The 18,716-nt window shown below is 47.0% G+C and overlaps 2 protein-coding genes; one reads left to right on the top strand and one right to left on the bottom strand.

Annotated features, from left to right (window-relative positions):
• Positions 1 to 4,840: 4,840 nt before the first annotated feature.
• On the bottom strand, positions 4,841 to 6,359 carry GSTUM_00004642001 (uncharacterized protein). XM_002836287.2 has 8 exons: positions 6,188 to 6,359; positions 5,988 to 6,126; positions 5,822 to 5,929; positions 5,696 to 5,752; positions 5,448 to 5,643; positions 5,343 to 5,387; positions 5,088 to 5,263; positions 4,841 to 5,030 (listed from the first exon to the last, which is right to left on the bottom strand). Exons 1-8 carry the CDS (start codon positions 6,244 to 6,246, stop codon positions 4,968 to 4,970), a joined length of 843 nt encoding a protein of 280 aa, XP_002836333.1. The 5' UTR covers positions 6,247 to 6,359; the 3' UTR covers positions 4,841 to 4,967.
• An 823-nt stretch (positions 6,360 to 7,182) lies between these two features.
• On the top strand, positions 7,183 to 9,026 carry GSTUM_00004641001 (uncharacterized protein; the record flags this gene model as incomplete). XM_002836286.2 has 6 exons in its annotated part: positions 7,183 to 7,334; positions 7,399 to 7,728; positions 7,818 to 7,970; positions 8,075 to 8,192; positions 8,251 to 8,348; positions 8,419 to 9,026. The coding sequence occupies exons 1-6, from the start codon at positions 7,238 to 7,240 to the stop codon at positions 9,024 to 9,026; spliced, it is 1,404 nt and encodes a 467-aa protein (XP_002836332.1). The 5' UTR covers positions 7,183 to 7,237.
• Positions 9,027 to 18,716: the final 9,690 nt, after the last annotated feature.

Genomic DNA, 18,716 nt, shown 5'->3' with positions numbered 1-18,716 from the left:
ATGTCTACCAAGCACGGTACAGCAATCCATACTTATCAAGGGTGATGTCAATGTGGTCAAGAAGGCAATAGTAGAGGCCATCACTCATTGTTGGGAACTTCTTGACCCAAAGGTTTTTGATACTTTAGCTGGATCAATGGTGGATAGAATAGAGGCAATTATTAAGGCTGATGGATGGTATACCAAATATTAATTTCTACTATGTATTTACATCTTTTAATTTTTTTTTTTGGTTTTCATAATAGTGGATTGGTGGGTCAGTGTGGTTGTCATCGCCGAAGATTTTCCTCTGTTGAATCGCGGTTAATTTTGTCCACGCACAATATGTAGAGAAATGCAACCCGGCTGTGGGATATAATGCCTACCGCTCCGGCGCTGCTTGGCTTTGCCTCACGTTTATGTGTTTGTATTTTTTCTTTTTTTTTTTTTTTTTTTTTTTTTAAAAAAAGAACCAGGGTAGGAGGAATGTGTGTACTTTACGCTCCAACTCTAGCAAAAAAGCCAAAAAAGTTCTAAAAAAAAAAAAAAAAAAAACAATAATAATAATTGTCATCTGAGGAAGGACTAGACAAGCCCGGGCAAGTATGATACCGAGTAGAGGTGGATTCGACAGCGATGTCTATAATCAAACCGATATCGCAGAATCGTGATGATATTATTCACGCGATATATCGGCCCATCAGTAAGCATTTTCCCGGTTATGAGTCGACTCCCTCCTCCCGCCTGGTGGTGGTGTGGTTCTGCAGAACCTCCTTCCTTGCCTATGATTACGGCTTCTCTCTCTCTCCCACCTTGTCGGAATAAAAAACTGGCTGGGATTTTCGGGCGGATTTGTTGCGTTTGGGGCGGAGGGATGTGTGGTATGGTACTTCTCAAATTTGGTATGCAATATTGGGAGTGTCGCATTGCTCGTTTTGTCCGTCTCTTTTATCGTACCAGTATGATAATTCGCCGTCGATTGTGGATTCGTGGGTTGGCTTATGACATCAATGGTGGAAGAAATACTCGCAGTGAAATACCCATGGCTCTGGTTGGTGTATATAGGGTTTTAGGTTGAGGTTGGTTTAGGGAGAGCAGTGATAGAGCTCAGTATCGTAGATTTTCATAGCTAAGAGGTAGTTTTACACTATTTTTAACTCGCGTTCACTTCTAACTTTGGATTGGCGAGAACCGTTGGTCACTGGGCATCACTCGTGTCACAGTTAGTATGCTTTGGGCTTCTACCGGGAAATATCCGGCAAATCCCTGTTAGCATCGAAACTCCCTGGATAGGGGGTGGGGTTGGTAGATCTTGCCCTTGTAACGGCCTACAATGGTGGCGATGCGATTTTTCATGACAGTAGAGAGGGTGACTCCATCCCCGATATTCGAGACTCATAAAGGAAGCGAAGAGTGCAGGACTATATTTTCGGGAATAAGTACATGTCTTGAAGCTATTGAACGGAGGAGTAATACCCAATGTGTGCCCACGAACCAGCTTGCTATCGCTGGCAGCAAAGTTTACCAATTGGTCTGGGTAAATAAAGCTAAAGTTGAAGCTTTCACGGGATGCTGGCCTGTATATAAGCACTTATTGTCCCATCAATCATGTGAGATCTGCGCTCATGCTCGGGGGATCCCATTTCATACCGTTCTCGGGAGAAACGGGTCCGGAGTCGGCCTTAATAATTGCCTGCACTTTCCTGTCGGAGAGCTTTGGGGTCTGCGCAAGGGCCAAAGTAGATATTTCCCTTTGCTTTGATATTGGGATCAAGGAGAGCCATGACAGCTGAGGGGGCAAGATTTTAGAAGCGGAGTATCATGTCTTTATACACGAGATTCTCCTGAAAATTGCTAACCAAATTTGGTTCGTATATTGCAGACAAAGAGGGTCTGGAGCAGCCACATAGCTGCTCAAGCTGGAGTTCAGTTCACGGCAGGACAGCCTTGACAACACTCCCCCATTGCGTGGTATGATATTACAGGAATTTCTCTTGGATTCTCGGCAATTATTTCTGATAAGCTCCAGGTAGACATCCACTCTGCCCAGCCAGTTACAGTGTTTAAGTTCGCATTCTGAATGGGCTTCTCCTTTACGGGTGGGCTTTGCTCTTGAAATTAGCCTCAAGAAAGTCGTTGGCAGGGGTTCACCCCACTATAAGGAACGCCGAGTATCATACTAGATATGTCCTGACCCATGAACACGGCACAGGGGATGGGAGCGCCGCACTACAGAATACTGAGAAGCCAGCGTTCCGGGAGTCAGGGGCAAACCTCCCGTACGCCTTTTTTTACCGGTTGAAGGCTTCCCACTGCCGGGAAAATAACGGATTCCCACCGGGATTTTCAGGCAGAATTACCCCACCAATCCAACCTTGTTTTTCGTCGATGGAAAGAAACCTGGGATCAGGGGCTATCCCATAAACGGCGAGGTATCCACCGAATCCTGGATGGATCTTCGGAATGGGTAGCTGCGCCCATAGCGGGATTCGAGATACGCTATTCGGGTAGAGAGCATGCTCAGAGATTTTGCTAGGGATAGCTGTGGGTTCCCTCATACTTGTGCGTTCCTTGGTCATAAATCGTGGGAGAGATGATATGGACTAAGACTATAAAAAAATTCAGGGTCTAATGAAGCTTTTCTCTTGCATTTTTTTATCTCTGCCCCCGCCATTCCTCACGGGTTTGATGGATATTTGTTGTGGGACGCCTTGGAGTCCACAGGTCCAGGCTCGATCCTACTAGTAGAGGGTTTTAAAATCCTTATCCGGAACCACAGGGTTACGGAGGCCTCCCTGACACCAGCTAGAACAAACCAATCATAACCCCCCAGCCGACCCTATTAGTTGATGTCTTGTGCAGTACACTGAAAAGCTTCAGGCGGTAATCCTGGCCCTTGGGTGAGATGGTTCTCTATCAGCGCCTTCTAGAGTGCCGAGTGAGTAAATATGACCGCTCTATTGAGAAACCTGGTCATGTTGTCTCATGCAGCAGACCAGACTCCTATATACAACGGAACAGCACATCTCGGATACGCTGCCGACCGGGGCGAATCGGCCCATTGAATATGAAAATGGTGAAAATTGCGGATGAGGTGATGCCAATATCACCTTTGTGCTCTGGCATACTGACATCCAGTTATTCTAAGGACTCGAATTCCCTGTAAAACAGATCTAACACAACCTATGAGGCCGGCGATTTCTGTACACGCTTAAGATTCAAGTATCTGGTTAGGCTTCTGCACTCTGAGAGAGTTGATATCTCTGGCGCTGTTCCTGCAAAACCCGACTTCAAAGCCCTTGAGAGGAGCAAGGTCAGAAATCCATAAAACTTGACGATCCGGTTAAATAGAAGACAAGTAATCATAGTTTACTCTCCCTTCGAAAACAGGCCGAGTCCATGCAGTACTTTCCTAAGTGCAGATGAGTTCTACCGGTAGCTCACAGGGGCGCAGGCTCCCATATAACCACGAACAATCTCATCTTGATAGGTAATCCTGACAAACTACCGGTATAATTTCTGTAATTAACCCTACTTTTCCCAATCCGCCAATGAGCTAATTCATGCCCTGCGTATGGATGATTATTTTTTGATCTCATACTCAAAAGCTGGAGCATGGAATTGAATGTTGTGCCCTTTCCCGCTTCCCGACCCGTTATTATTGCAGCGAATCAGGGTGGCTTCCCCAATCACGCTGGAATACTGAACTTCGGAAGAAGCACAGCCATTAGAGAATTATGAAACAAACCACAATACCGTACACACTCCCTTGCAACTAGAACATTCGATCCAGGAACGAAAACCCCTTCACCCACAGAATTCAGAAACCTACTGTACGATTGTAAAGCAATACCCCCGACCAGACGACGCCCCAACGAAAGAGATGCCCGCGGGGATTCCTTTTATTTCCCCCTTTCGGTAGCGAGTTTCGCTCTCCCATAAAATGAATACGCCATACAGGTAGTGAAGGTGTAAAATATCATGGGACTAGGGGTTGATACCCGGGGGACATTTAGAGAACTAGGATCTTCGGCGGGATCGCTATCGGGAGTACCCCCCCCCCAGGGATACATTGGAGGTGGGCTGACATCTAGGAGATTCGAACGTTTGTATCGGGATCCTACAACGAACGTAGCCTAATTCCACAACGTCGTCGTAAATCTAGGACAAACTATCGTTAAAAGCTGTTGGGTGAATTTCAGCAAACAAAGAACGTCTAGTTGGAGAAGGGATACGTGGAAGGGGGGTATAGGTATACTGCTTGGATTGCGGAGCTTTGTTATAGATGCTCATGCTAGAAATCCATGGCTCCAATAATTTCCCTCTATACCCCTATTATTCGCGGACCTAGCTCCTGAGGCCTCTCAATCACAGCTCAGCACTCGATTATCCCTCCCCAAAAGTTCCTACCAGTCAAGCTTAAGACGGGGGTTCAATTCGTTATTTCTTCATCCTACATTGATAACTCACTGTCATGCCAGGGGAGCTGGAGAAGCTCAAATATTGATCGCCTGATGTAACCAGATTCGGTGCTTGTTTCGAATGATATAGTAAGCAGTTACAATACCCGATTGTAGGTAAGGTGCTTTACTCGCCCATTCCTAAAGTATGTATCAGAGACGGGGCCGCCAAGACTTGTAGACCTAGATGTGGCTTTCAGAGGTTGGGCGTGCAGACTTCCGGATCGTTAGAAATGGGCAATTACGGTAAGGTTTAAGTATCAAAGCTACATTATCCGATGACATGTGGGAGTAGGGTGACCGAGGTGTCCCCGGGGAGCTGGATTGGGTAACTTATACTTTCCGTGATAGGTAAGGCTGCGTCACACCTATGGAAGGGGCAATCAAAGTGACAGGGTCTGTTTCGAAAAAATGGTCTCCATTTCAAGCTCCGCGAACGCCCCTACATCAGAGTGCTGTAAAAAAAAAGGTCTACCAATGTTTAACTACGGGGAACATCTGTATTTTCCCAATCCCCCAATCACATAATCACCGGTCGAAAGCATTGTTCAATGGAGGTGGGACAGCCGGGCCCTTAGGGGTAACATAGGCCTAGATTTCGATCTCAGAAAATTCTTGGGATGTAAAGTTAGGTTGGGATTTAAATACCTTAGTCATTCCTCCGTCCACCACCATTTCCTGCCCAGTTACAAAGCTGCTCTCGTCGCTTGCTAGAAACACCACCATATGTGCTTGTTCGATTGCTTCCCCGAAACGGCCCATGGGGAAGTGAATTTCACGGCGAGCACGCTTTGCTTGATCTGCTCCGAGGAAATCCTGAAGGACTACAGTACCGATTTAGCTAAACCACACTCCAATCAAGTACGCGCATAGCGTTGAATTCCAGTAAATTTTAAAACTTACGTGGCGTGTTAAGAGGGGCAGGGCACAGAGAATTGAAACGGAACCCTATGAGATAATAGAAATTAGTTTCGAGTGGCTCGGCGATTAACCTGTATGAAAACTGACCCTCCCGAGCATGAACCATAGCTAATTCACGAGTAAGCGCCAAAACTGCACCTTTAGAGGCAGTATATGCAACTTGGGCCGTGGCACTCCCAACTAGGGCCACGACGGATGCGGTGTTAATGATAGACCCCTTGGTCTTCTTGTGCTTGCGGAACGACAAGACGGCATGTTTGCAACCGTACCAAACACCTTTGACCTAAGGTATCCTTGAGTCTCAATTCTTTGAATTAGACAGGAGCGTAACAAACATTGATTTTATGGGTGAGGTCCCAAACATCCTCGCTGGTGGAGATAGCATCACCGTCCTATAACGGGGTCAGTCGTGGTCCTGATGGACTTTTTCCCTTCCCCAATCCTAGGTGTATTTGACGGACATCATTGTGCATGATACCAGCGTTGTTAAATATCACATCAACACCACCCCATTCATCGGCTTCTGCAACCAGTGCTTTCACGTTTTCCTCGTTGCTAACATCACATTTCTAGAATTCCCAATCTTAGCCATGGGGGTCAACACTCGAGGAGTGGACTCTGACATACGAATATCTTGAACTTAGCGCCTGGAATTAATGCCTCAACCTTTCTCTTAGCTGCCTGAAGTCCCACATCATTAAGATCAGCAAGAATGACAGAGCCTCCATTCTGAGCAAAGAGAATAGCAGTCTCGAGTCCGATACCACTGTTTGCATCCACCAAGTTAGCTCGAGTAATAACCAAAATCAGACGAAGGTGTACGATACCCAGCAGCACCTGTGACAATACAGGCCTTGCCCTCAAGCCTCCCGGCACTAGTAGACATTTTCTTCGGGGATTTTCCAATGTTTGATGTGATGGTTTTTGACAGATTGGGAGGGGGGAGCGAGGGTTAGTAGATGGAAGGAGCTCTTAGCGGTGAGTTGGGATGAGGTGGGAGCGGGGGTTGGCTTGCGCAAGATTCCGAGGTCCTAGTGTCTTTGATCGGCCCTTACCAATTAAGGTCGTAGTGGGTGAACGGGAGGGGACGCCGCGGTAAGAAATTCCTAAAGCTGCATGGGTTGCAGTGGTTATCGTGAATTTTGTTCTCGTGCCCAATAAAATAAATGTACCCATAGTAAATGGGTCAGATTACAACCCGAATCACGATAGCGTCGACGGTAGCTGCCCACCAGCCAGGAGTCATTTTGGTGAAGATATTTCGGGGGCAGGCCGAGATTACCCGGTCTAGATGATAGGGTACCGATATGGGAGTCATGGAGATATTATTTGAAGTTACAGGCGATCGATGGTGGTGTAAGTTAGTGCGTTATGCCGGGTCGCATGTTGCAATGGACTACACTTATAGTAATGTATCCTGGATGGAGCTCGGTTTCTCTGATGTTGCCAAGTTAATGCTGGGGCTTGTGTATACGGGACTTGGCAACCCATAAAGTATTCGGGTGCTTTGCGCCAAGACAAGCACTAATAATTCCAAAGTGTCCGAACATTTTATTGATGGCCAAGGATTTATGTAGGTTATACTGTTGCGATGGGTGGGAGAGTGTAGTCTAGCTCCCACCTGACCGCAGTGCATATGACGCGTGCAGCGGGGTTTTCTCCATAAGCCACTGACGAGTATTTATCGCTTACGGTCCCACAGTTTCATGCGGATTTGCCGAGAGTTACGGGAGGTGTAGGGTAGCCCATACCGGCGAATCTCCCAGGTAACCGAGCATCCCATGCATTTTATCATCCCTTCTTACTCGTCAAACCATCTGAAGTGTTTCTGTGGCTACGACAAATAGCAAGCTCAAGCCCATCTGCCAAATCCCATAATGGCTGCTCCATATACCCTTGAGTCTATCACTGCTGCCCTGAGCGGGGACGATAAAGTGAAACTTGCCGGGGTTGATGTGGATGGAATTCACCGAGGTAGGGCCTATCCCAAGTGGTTCGGTTAGGTCAAGCTAACATATCCTTTTTTCCTCTCTGCAAGGGAAACTGATTTCAAAAAAGAAGTTTCTTTCCATCGCCGAGTCTGGATTCGGTTTCTGTTCTGTCATATTTGGTTGGGATATGCACGATAGATCGTACTTTCGTGAACTTGGCATCTCAAACTCTGCGAATGGATACCGGGATTTGCTCGCAAAAGTTGATTTCCAGAGTTTCCGGAGAATACCATGGGAAGATCAGAGAGGTGTTCCATTCTTTCTGATTAGTTTTTATGATCCGGATACCAAGGAGCCTATTGCACCATGCCCCCGAGGGCTGTTGTTTAATGTAGCGAGAAAATTTGAGGAGAAAGGGTGGAGTGCAATGGCTGGAGGTTTGTTATTCGATATTCCACGAGGGCTTCCAGAACCACCGCAAGTGGGAGGTTTGCTATCCGGTGAGGCTAAAGTCTTTCTATTCTAGCGGAATATGAGTTCTTTAATTTTAGAGAAGACCCCCATAGCCTTGTAGCAAACAAAGGGTCCACGTTAGAACATATGACGCCGGGAATGTTTGGCTACTCTTTAACAAGACCTGTGCAGAACCAAGATTTCTATTACGGAGTTTTCAACGCTTGTATGTTTCTACTCTTGGCATTCATACTAGTAGAGTCGGTGGAATGGGGCTCCCACGACATTATTAAATTTAAAAATTAACCCGCATCCACTGAGAATAAACAGGCAAGAACTTTAGAGTCGATATAGAGGGTTGGCATACCGAATCTGGCCCAGGGGTTTACGAAGCTGCACTAGAATTCGGGGAGGTCAAAGAGACGGCAGATAGGGCGGGACTATTTAAGTATACTTGGACTCACTAATAGTATGCGCGCAGTTCTGACTTCTCTTGGTCTTAATAGGTACGTTGTAAAGTCCCTTGGCTCACAATATGGAATAACTCCCTGCTTCATGGCAAAACCTAAGGAGGGCTTACCAGGGAATTCAGGACATATGCACAGTACGTCATATACCATGAACAGCTCTCCTCTTTCCCGAATTGTTTGTTTGGTCTAATCGTCTCTCTTTAGTATCACTTGTTGATAGTGATGGCAACAATCTCTTTGCTCGTTCTGAGTGTGATCCTGAAGCTGGCCGTGACCTAGCATATCTTTCGGATATTGGACGCCACTTTCTCGCTGGGGTCCTCGAAGGACTTCCATCCATAATGCCCCTCTTGGCACCCACAGTCAACTCTTACAAACGCCTTGTGGAGAACTTTTGGGCGCCGGTAACAGTGTCATGGGGGCTAGAACACCGGGCAGCTTCGATCCGGCTCATCTCGCCATCGCTTGCGTCTCCCAAAGCCACACGTTTTGAAATCCGTACTTGTGGAGCCGATGCCAATCCATATTACGTGCTGGCTGCAGTCCTTTCAACAGGACTACGTGGAGTGGAAAAAAAGCTGGAGATACCGGTATCCCCGTTGGGTGTTGGCGAGGAGACTGGTGGTGGTGAGCGCCTCGCACGGAACCTGATGGAGGCTGTGAAAAAAATGGCAGCGAAAGGGAGTGTGGCCAGAGAGGTCTTTGGTGATGCGTTCGTGGATCACTACACGGGGACAAGAGAACATGAGTGGAGGCTGTGGGAGGAAGCTGTTACTGATTGGGAAATCAGGAGATATATTGAAACGGTTTGAGGGGCATAAACATACTGCTGATTCATGGTTCATGATGTCTTTTATTTATCCTTGTCTCGAGGTTTAATATACATATAGCCTCTTTGTCATTTGTCAGGTAGCGAGTGTCATGAGACGGGATTTGTCACTTTTCTTAGCGTTTCGATCCAGTCTGTCGATAATCCTATTATAAATCCATCGCGGTTGCAGTCTTTCCAAAATTCTCTTTCAGTTCACTTCTCTCTTGTGGGTTGGATTCAGGTTGAGCTAAGCTGCATTAGTCTGATAGCTTGCGCCTAACCTGCGGGTGCATTACGCATGTGTGATCCATATCACCGGCTTCTATGTCTCGCCGGAGGCCGCTTGAGCGAAGCTATCCTACAAACCGTCAAAAATAGTAGTTCTTGCGATTACAACTTACAGCACAGCACCCGAGTATCATACTCAAAACCACATACAAGCCACCCACCAGCACTTGCACAGCCTCTGGCAGGACTCGACCCACAAAGTGGCGCCAGTGCGGCGCAGAAAGTATCCAACCCACCGCGAAAGCAGGTTATCAGGCGGGCCAGGCGCAGTGGGTGTTGGAAAGACTATATTCCCCCTGATCCCGTAAAAAATCTCAATGATATGGGTACAAGTGCTAAGCTATAAGTTATTCTCCAATTTCTGCTGGGAGCTGAGGAGTGTGATATGATTACTTGGGCACGGATTGAGAAAAAAGGCACGGACGGCAAGTATCATACTGTACAACGTCCGTTGCACCATAACTTGGTTTGCTCACAAGTATTATAACTTACAGCACCCAACCTTTGTGGCTGGAGGTCGAGTGCTATCATATGGTTAACTATTAGTAAATCCGTTGGGGCTCGTTTCTCTTCAGGGACCGAACTAGCCCCTCCCACCGTGGCCTCTTCCCCTATGATACTTTCACTCTCCCCACCCCGCTATTTCACTGGTGGATGGGGTCGTACGGCGCTGTGATCTCTTTGATCCCCCTTCCTTTAACTTGGACGATGGCACCCATCTTACTTTTCTTTGATACTTTTTTCTGGTAGTTAGGAAAAAGCTCGGTTATCGCTGAGTAGTAGCAGGCTTTTGGTAAGCCGTCTCGAGGTGTTCCTTCGCCCCCCCCCCCTCCGATCTCGCAAGGCGTACTATTGGAGCGTTGGGAGTTCGGCAACATTCACGTTGCGTCTGCTGGTAGGGTCTTGTAGTCTCTCCATACCTGCTAGGGCATATCTTCTCGTGGGTTTTCCGTTCCGTTGGCATGTTTCATGTTATCAAATTGATCGCGGGGCATGGGAGACTCATGAGTAACGTGAAAAGCCAGCTTGTTAGGTTTCCCCGACACTCCATCCATACTCACGTCTGTAGCGGTGGTGGCTATTGGGTGTTTACTAAGCATGATACCATACTATCCGTGAAGTCTCGCTATTTATGGTAACTGGTCCCCTATTGTATGCACGGCCTTTACATAGTGATTCACTGTCGGCTCGAGAAATCTTGTATATTGTATACTTCTCTCCTTCCATCTGAACAATACTCTATATACAATTTATCTATCGTTGAGGGGGGGTAAGGAAAGGAAGGAAGAAGCTGTACGAGAAGAAAAAAGAAAAAAACTTATACCTAGAGAAAAATTGGATAATAGTATTATTATGAGGGGATGAAAGCTATAAGTTATAAACTGGACTTTGTCGCAACAATAGAACTATTTACACCCATGGACCAAGCACTTCTGTGCTTTGTGAAGAGAAGCTCACAAGTCCTCGCTCGATTGTGAAAGGAAATAGCTAGGGGGGTTCGCGGAGTTATAATATGATGGTGGTGGCAGGTATGTGCATTCACACCATGGGATTTCCCCCGGGTTCAATGGATAGTGTACAATGACAGCTCGTGTGAGCGACATGCTCTGGGAGGGGTAGAATGGAGACGAGTTCCATGTGGTGGTGTCTCCCAAGCCTCAAGAGTGCTGGCGGTTACCGCCTATGGGACTGTAACAGCGCTACAATGATCTTGTGGCCTAGAGCAGTAGAGAGCGAGAGCGGTGTTATGCCGCAATTACATGGCTTGTCGGGGTTGACCTCTTCCGGCGCGAGTAGTATTTTCACCCCTTCATGTCCAGACCAAGCGGCAAGCGAGAGCGGTGTTGCGCCGCCGTTATCTGTCTTGTCGGGGTTGAATTCTTCTCGCCCGAGTAGTACTTTCACCACTGCTTCATGTCCATTCCAAGCGGCAAGCGAGAGCGGTGTTCTACCGTTACTATCTGGCTTTTCGGGGCTGACCTCCTCCAGCCCGAGTAGTATTTTCACCACTCCTTCACGTCCAGATCGAGCAGCAAGCGAGAGCGGTGTTCGGCCGTCATTATCTGTCTTGTCGGGGTTGACCTCTTCTCGCCCGAGTAGTACTTTCACCACTGCTTCATGTCCATTCCAAGCGGCAAGCGAGAGCGGTGTTCTACCGTTACCATCTGACTTGTCAGGGTTGACTTCTTCGCACCCGAGTAGTGTTTTCACCACTCCTTTATGTCCATACCAAGCGGCGAGCGAGAGGGGTGTTCGGCCGCCATTATCTGGCTTATCGGGGTTGATGCCTTCGCGCCCAAGTGGCGTTTTCACCACCCCGTCATGTCCATTATGAGCAGCCCATGCAAGTGGTGTGCAACCTGAGAAATCTCCTTCATTGATATCATAACCTTCCATTTCTATCAAAGCAGATACAAGCTCAACAATTCCGAAGAATGATGCGCAGTGTAGTCCGCTGAACGGGGAACAGCTAGCAAAATCCGGAATAAACAAATGGTTTACTTGTTTTAAAAGCAATTTAGTAGATATGTGGCCATCACACTCCTGAAATAGCTCAAGCGCAAGTAATCTTGCGCAGTCTGAGAGCTCCTTCTTCGCATGCACTCCCCGGTATACGGAACAATATTCTAGAAAAGGTGAGTTCCGAGTGTTGGGAAAGCGACCGGCCGAAAGTGCCTTGACCTGCTGGTGATTCAGAAAGGTCAAGCAGATTTCCGCGATTGTCGAATGAGGCCTAGTGAAAATATTGGGATGAGCCGAAGGATACTCTTGTAGAGTAAAGTGGATCAGTCGCACAGTTGATGCCTCCTTATCCACAGTGATGAGACCTTGACAGGAGCTCACCAACGTCGACATCGAAGGGATATTCTTAGTATTGAAATCCGTGGAGCCTAGCTCGACTGCTAGGGCATGGCAGAGCTCATTTGCTTGAAACGGTCTTTCCGCGTGACTTATCCATAACAAAGCCGCCATTCCGAGTCTCGATTTGTCCCCACTCTGGGCCTTTATCCGTTCAATCGTTGCGCCATAAGCATCTCCCAATCCCAATCCGTCTGTCATTCTGCTAAGCCTTTCTCGCCTCCGATGGATTGTCGATTCTTGTAAGATTGCATCGATATTTAAGGAAACTAGTAGGAACCTAGATATATCTATTAGCGGACAATGTGGGGTTGGGCTCTCAGTAGAATTACCCTTACGTACATTTCCGATATACCCTGCGAAATCTTCTCCAGAATTTCCGCCTCCAGACTCTCGTCCATGGCATCTGGCGTTTCATCCTCACCTAGTCTAGCATGGAGGTATCTAATCATGTCCCCCTTCCTGGGACCTACAGGTACACTAATCACCCATCTAGAAAGGCGCTTTTCGATCTCGGCCTGGATATGGGGCCTCCCGGTCACGAATATTCGAGTGCTCGGGGACTGGTCGAGGATTAGTTGCAGCGAGTCGAGGATCTTGACTCGCTGCACTGGTGCACATTCGTCCAGTGCATCGATGCAAATAAATATGGGTGTGACGAAGTGAAGGTCTGTAGCATCTTCACGATATCGGGAAGTTGCGGTCCCCGCCCACCAATAGCCTTTTTCTGCTCTTGAAAGGCTAGTGATATTTCCTCCGGAATCGCTTCCATTCCGCTAACAATCTGTTTAAGCAAGGAACCCAGCATATTCGTCGCAGACTGCTCCTTTCGAGCCGCGAAGTCGAAGTAAAAGCACGTGACGGTGGTGTTTTGTCCCCTAGCCCGATCGCATAGCCTATCCGCTACCAGCGAACTGATATTGGAGCTTGTCAGCACTGGTTTTGTTTCTTCTTGTCCCCCCTAGAATAATCCTTGTTACCTGGTGAATGTCTTGCCCGCTCCGGGATCTCCATAACAAAACAAGACTGCCCTATCATCTTCACCTTCGCTACTCTGGTCATACCAGTTTGTGAATTCCTCACTCAGTATGAGCCACTCCCCCACACCGTCGACACGTCGCTCTTGGACGTCCCGCTGTCGTAACCTAGGTTCTAGCGGTGATAGCCAGTTTAGGAGTTGGGACGGATCATCGGCAACAGTATAGTTATTCGACACATTAAAAGAGTTCGTATTATTGGAGCAGCTATTATCATTGATGGTATATTGAGACATCTTCCGCTCTTTGGTGTTGTGGAGGAGCTATTGAATATGTTTGACGATATTCCTAAAAAGTTAGCGAAAAGCGGGGCTTAGGTGAAGAAAGCCGCAGATGCCACAAAAGAAAGTCCAATTAAGCCAGCCACCTGAAATTTGTGAAGCCAATATCCTTCTTGTGGCTCCTGGGTGAGGCGTCACAGGCATACGCCTCTCGACCTCACGGCCTGTTTGGCAACGATGCGACCTTCCCGTTTTGCGACCATTTCTTATAGTCTAAATTAAAATCAGTCCTCCTTCCCCTTTGAAACGGTCATAAACTGTCATTATGTATGAGGCAACAGAATGGAACGGTCGTATCCAAAACAGGGCCTTAACCTATCACGCGAATGTCGCACAGTACTCTACTTGTACAGTACAGTACCAGTACCTACAATCCGCCATCTGCGAGCCTTCCAGTACCAGCAGCGGAGGAAGCCCAAATATTGGCAGATCTATTAAAGAGCTACGGAAATCTAGGTAGCTGATACAGTAAAACCAATTCCTAGTAGAAACCACGAACATCGTCTGTGGCGATAGTGCAGTTGGCTTCCCTTGAAATTTCCTGCTCTATATGATAGGCGCTCTCCCACTATATACAGACCATTCCAGTCGGGAATGAAAGCCTTCATTTCTCTCCCGAAAACTTCCGTATCCTAGGCAAATTACAAGCCCCCTACATATGCCTTGCGAGAAGGATGAATTTTTTGGTCAAGAAGCTGCAATAGTCTTCACAAGCAACATATGGGTGGTTTTCCGGTGGCGCCCACCCAACGTTCCGCCTCGAGTCATATAACTTATTTCAACCCGATATTCCTCTCGGGTCCCTCAAGGCCGATTAGACTACAAAAAACAGTTTTTTTTACCCCCCGGCAACATGCGCTACCATAATAAGCCCTTGCGAGCAAGGGAAATACCCTAGGGCTGGCCATAGTAGTTAACTTGAGGCCCCTCAGCAAAGCCCCACCTCACACGCTCAAAGATTGGGACCCTCTCTCCCACCACGATGGAATATTCAATAATGATCCTCTCGGGACCCTATTTGCCGATCACCATCAACACGGCCGAACATGGTACAGAATGCTATAGTACTCACCTCGGCATCGCAAATGACACCACATCTCTCTACACCCCGAGGCAAAGAAAATCCATCAAAATAGAAACCCCATCGAAGGTAATATTGGCCGATCAACTAGCCGGCCCAGGGGCTCACAAAGCACTCCCGCCCCGGCCAAAGCTTAGGCTTGATGGAGCTTGAGCATGATCTACGAACCCAGTTCATGAAATATCACTCGGTGAGAACACAAATTTCTCTTGTTCAAAATTGAGGTAGCCGGAAGAGATAAAACCAGTAGTAGTTGCAGTGGTAATGGCTAAAAGGAGGGTTTTATACAGTGGATGGAGATGGCTCTAATGAGGATGAGAGAACCTTATATCGCATGTGTGTAGACAAGAGAGATGAGAAGTGGGGAGAGTTTCGTACAGGGAGTAAGGAGTGGAGATGGTTGACTTCAGAGAAAGAGAAAAGAGAGAAATTTTTCACTGCCTACGCGTCCTCATATGAGAGATACGCACACCACCGTAGTTTCAATTTACTGGTATTTAACTGCCATTTTCAACATCTCTTGTTGGAGATATTGCTTCAATGTGGCGGAAGTACAGTCGCACCTCGCCATAATGGACCTCTTTGTATGAGAAACCTCGCCATTACGAATGAATCGTACGGGAATCAAGACCCCTGCTCCCATACAAACAGTACTCACTATAAGGAATTCGCCCCAAAACCTCGCTATAACGAACAAAACCCCCCCAACTCTTGGCGTTCTTTATAACGAGGTGCGACTGTATGTTGAGCACGGAGAATTGGGTTTCAGAATACTGTGCATATATGTATATCTCATTGGTATAGGTACTGCGATCATAGACACAGAAGAAGGTACTCGAGAGCATGGAAAACAGAGGTATTATTAGTCAAAGTAACGTAATGTGTCCCTTTGTCTGCATTTGCGGCTTCAGTTCCCCAGAATATTCTAAGATCAAGAATTGTTCAAGTGGGATAATGTGTGGCTGTTTTCTAGGGGTCGGGTTACTGCAAGAGCTCCCGGACTATACTACCTTTGGCAAAAATCCGAGGTCATCCCAGGCCATTTATCGGGATAAAGAACTGCAACAGATTAGGGGATATGAAGTCCGAGCAACCCGGAAGCAAGAAAATTTATCTTTGTGTTCGAAGTGCGCACTCTACAGAACCTCTCCTCAAAGAATGCACTTTTCCCGCTCCTGCGGAACCACGGTGTCATGCACAACCCTGTGCAGAACCTCCTTCTTGTTGACCAAGGCATGCCTTTCACCCTATTTCCTTCGGCCATCCCACAGCGCATCCGGGAGGTATGATATCATACCACCCACGGACCCTGTAACTACAAGCGTGGAAGAGTCTGATAGACGGCGGCAATTACAAAAACGTACCTGGCGGGAGTATCTGCTTAGGTAACATTATCTAAGATCGTCCAAAAACGTGTAGGAAGTTAACAGAAGGGAAACAGATATCAGGAAAACATGCAGAATACCGGCACCGCGAATAGCAGTTGTACGAATGGTGTATCTGTGTGGACAGCAGTCATGTGAGTTGGGGCTATGCTGCATATCGAGGAAACTTGCACAAAGACATTTCTGAATGTTAGTGTCAGGGCTGTCCTTTATCGTGCTGGGTAAATCAATGATAACTGCAAGCCCATAAGATGGGAGCAGCTGCAATGGGCGGCCCGCTAACACGGGGTGTTGCGCATTGGCAGAAATTGAAGTACACAATTCATGATTACGATATTAATGAAGGAGATTTCTCAGGCTGTACACCACCTGCATGGGCTACTCATAATGAAGATGGCGGGTTGGTGAAAATACTGCTCGGGTACGAAGAGGCCAACCCCGATAGGCCAGAGAATTACAGCCGAACACCCCTGTCGCTTGCCGCTCGCGCTGGACATGTAAGAGCAGTGAAAATACTACTCGGACGAGAAGAGGTCAACCCCGATAAGTCAGATAATTATGGCCCAACAGTGCCCTCGTACGCCACTTAGTTTGGACATGAGGGAGCGGCGAAAATACCACTCAAGCGGGAAGATGTTAGCCTAGATAAGAGAGATAATTACGGTAGAACACCTCTCTCACTTGCTGCTGGGAGTGGTGAAAACACTACTCGGGCATGAAGAGGTCAGTACCGACAAGGCAGATAATGGCGGTAAAACACCGCTCCCCTACGCCGCAATGGATGGACATGAGGGAGTGGTGGAAATACTACTTTGGTGGGAAGAGGTCAACCATGATAGGTCAGATAATGGCGGCCGAACACCGCTCTGGCTCGCTACCAGGAACGGCTTTACCAGGGGGGTAGCGTTACTAGAGCCCAGCAAAGAGGTGATCCCCGGCACCATTTGAGGCCTATGAGACACCACCTCGTGGAACTCATCACTATCCCTTCCGTTCCAGAATAAACTACTCACAGAAGTTGTGATTGCACTTTTCTTTACAGTCGGAGGAAATCTCACATATCTATCGTGTTAACCTCCGGACCCACTTAGTAATTTGATTGTATAGTCAAGTGTGGATATATGGGTTTCTCATCACAAAGTACAGTAGTGTTTAGTCTGTTGGTGTGAATAGTTCTATTGTTGTGAGAAGGTCCAGTTCATAACTTGCAGTTTTCACACTATGATAAATAATTTTTCTCTAGCCTTAAATTAGTGCCAACGCGGTTATTTCTTTACTTACGCTTCCTTTTCCTCCTTCCTTTCCCACGCCCCCGTCGAATGATAGACGAACCGCATAGTGCTGTTTAGACAAAAGAAAAGTAGTGTACAATAGCACAAGGATCCTCGGGATCCTCGAGGCGATTGTGAACAACTATGTAAAAATTGTACCTATCATTGGAGACCAGCTACCATAAATGATGCGATTCAGCAAACAGTACGCCCTACGAGACCGCGGGGGATTAACATCTCAAGACAGCTTGCCGAAAGGCTACCCAACAACAATCGAATTCTTTCCCAATCACTACAAGACGGTATCCTTGATCATAAGCCCCTTCGAGGAATCGTGTCTCACTTAGGCCAGCCACTACCATGAGTGATCTTTGGTGATTCCCAGCAATCACAGATCTGTCCCAACAGATCGTTTGCATCCCAGCTGATAATAGCCACTAAAGTGCACAGTATCTGCTTCCACAAACTATATAATGAAGCCCGGAGAGGGTGCAAGAAGCTATGATCAAAAAGCAATTGCACCTTAGCCATATCCCGCCCGCCTGATCCAAAAGCCACACGGCACCAACCCTGAGCGGTTTCTTGAATGATAAAATTCTCAAAGAAATTCCATGATAGCAGAAGCCTGGGTTCCCCTGCAGATATCAACTGAGTTTTACATTGTCTACTGTTAGAAACCATTCATACTCAACTTTCTTCCTTTTCCTGAAACTACTCTAGGTCTGCAAAAGCGAGTGAAGAGGCAAGGCGGCAAATGGCCACCCTTAGACCAACCTAGTCCTTCTAATACCAGTTAATCTGTACAGCACTTAGAAGTTGCTGTCCCCTTTTCACAATGGAAGGAAGGAAGTAAATTTTATTTCTTCCAATTTCTCCCATTCTCCCCTTTGATCTTTCCCCTACGGATCGCAGATGGCACTCCTAAGTTTATGCTCCAGAGTCTAATTCTATCACTTCATGTCATACATGGCAGAGCGAGTTTGACCCTATAGCCTTATTAAGGAAAGCTAAGACATCCAATCTTCCAAGCTTCGTAGCGCAGGATTTTTTTATTTTTCCTTACACACCACCCGATGATGAATTCAATGACGACTCACATGGTGAGGGAAATTGGAACCCCTGGGCTCTCGCCGATTGCATCAGTGTTGCTTTGTTCTTAGATGCTCAATAATTAATCTAGCTAGGTATTCCAAGTAATACTACCGTGGAATACCAACAGGCAAGTATTATTATTTATTTTCACCTAAAATTATATAATATTAACATTGTATTGTTAGATATTTGAACGGGGCATAAAAGAAGACAGTTCACTAACGGCCAACGGCATTATCCCTGCTGGCGCAAGAGAATTATCGCGACTAGGATATCGGTGAAGACAAGACAAGCATTCCGATATCAACCCATCACCTTGAATCACTCGAACAGCCGATTGAAGCGGCAAGGCGGGAGGGTCAGAACAGTCCGAAAGGAAGGAAAGAAAAGAAAAAAA

Source organism: Tuber melanosporum (assembly GCF_000151645.1).
Source record: "Tuber melanosporum whole genome shotgun sequence assembly, scaffold_14, strain Mel28".
Taxonomy (NCBI): Eukaryota; Fungi; Ascomycota; class Pezizomycetes; order Pezizales; family Tuberaceae; genus Tuber; species Tuber melanosporum.
This window is presented reverse-complemented; position numbering and strand designations above follow the sequence as displayed.

Coding starts and splice junctions, on each gene's coding strand:
- GSTUM_00004642001 (XM_002836287.2), bottom strand. CDS start 6,246: ATGTCTACTAGTGCCGGGAGGCTTGAGGGCAAGGCCTGTATTGTCACA. Junction 5,753..5,821: donor CTGGTATCATGCACAATGAT/GTCCGTCAAATA, acceptor ACCCCGTTATAG/GACGGTGATGCTATCTCCAC. Junction 5,644..5,695: donor ACCTCACCCATAAAATCAAT/GTTTGTTACGCT, acceptor AGGATACCTTAG/GTCAAAGGTGTTTGGTACGG.